Source organism: Punica granatum, chromosome 5 (assembly GCF_007655135.1).
Source record: "Punica granatum isolate Tunisia-2019 chromosome 5, ASM765513v2, whole genome shotgun sequence".
In the NCBI taxonomy this organism is placed as follows: domain Eukaryota; kingdom Viridiplantae; phylum Streptophyta; class Magnoliopsida; order Myrtales; family Lythraceae; genus Punica; species Punica granatum.
Genome location: NC_045131.1, coordinates 29,540,935 through 29,542,207, shown reverse-complemented (window position 1 = coordinate 29,542,207; position 1,273 = coordinate 29,540,935). Strand labels below are relative to the sequence as shown.

Genomic DNA, 1,273 nt, shown 5'->3' with positions numbered 1-1,273 from the left:
CTATACTCTTTCCTTGTCAATCTTAATCTCATATTATGTCGGTACTATATTTGTAATTTTGTATGATATTATGTCGGTATGATATAGTAGAAAATTATATTATTGGAAAACTAAGTAATGAAAAGCCAGCTATATATTTATTTATTATTTTTCACAATAAAAAATTATTCCCTTTTTTTTTAATGCATAGAACTATTCACCAAAAAAAATAGTAGTAATAATCAGGGAACTTGTTCCCAAGCTCCGGTTTCAAAAGGACTATATATAAACCCAAAGCTCTCCACTCTTCAAATCTCTCTTTCCTACCTTAACAAACCAATCATAATAATAAATGGGAAATTGCTGCCGCCGGGGTTCGTCGTCTATGGTTTGGGCCGGCGACGAATGGGAGTCGTCGATGGCCTCCGAGAAGGAGGACGAGCAGCCAGCGTTCGATAAGCAACGGATTCTCAGCCATCTAAAGGCTTCTTCCTCTTCATCTTCAAGATCCTTCTCGGGATTGAGCGGTGGAGGTTCAACATCGACTACTGAGGTGAAGATAAAGATCACGAAGAAGGAGCTCGAGGAGCTGCTGGGGAAGGCCGACGTGCAGAACTTGAGCTCGGAGCAGGTTTTTTCCCGTCTGATAAATGCGAGCAACGGCCGCTACACCGTTCACCAGCATGATCACTGGAGGCCCGGGCTGACGAGCATTCCGGAGGTGAACTAGATTTCCACCTGAACATGATGAGGTCCCTTTCGGCGGTTTAGAGCATTTGAGAGATTGTGACCAGTTGTGTATACCTTTTTTTTTTTCTCTCTCTCTCTCTCTATTCATTAATTGATTCATATTCATAATGGTGAACATCTATGATTAATTGTAGGATTTTGGAGTGATGTTTGTGGGGTATGAAAGTTTTGCCAGAAATCTCTATTTTTGCTTATGCTAAAGCAAGTACTTTTAATAGATGGAAAAAAAAAAAGCGAGTACTTCTATTTGAGTATTGGATGGACATATGCTGTTGCGGAATATTTTATTCTTGAATGTACAAGGACATGGTCGCGGATATACTTTTGGTATGAGCTCTGTAAAACCTTTTTTTTTTTTTGGTTTATTTCAGGCACTGAAGCTTAATCATCGGGAACAAGTTTCAAAAAAAAAAAGATTGTGAATAAGTAAAAATAATACATGAGAAGTGGGATTTGGTGTAGTAACTTTTATTCTTAATATTTACCCAATAAAAGAACTTTCATTCTTAATATTATGGAATTAAAAGTTTCTAAATCTGATTTT

General features: G+C 37.5%; 1 protein-coding gene across 1 annotated transcript; it reads left to right on the top strand.

Annotated features, from left to right (window-relative positions):
- Positions 1-251: 251 nt before the first annotated feature.
- Positions 252-983, top strand: LOC116207121. Its single transcript, XM_031539982.1, has one exon. It carries the CDS (start codon positions 332-334, stop codon positions 707-709), a length of 378 nt encoding a protein of 125 aa, XP_031395842.1. The 5' UTR covers positions 252-331; the 3' UTR covers positions 710-983.
- The last annotated feature ends 290 nt before the right edge of the window (positions 984-1,273 follow it).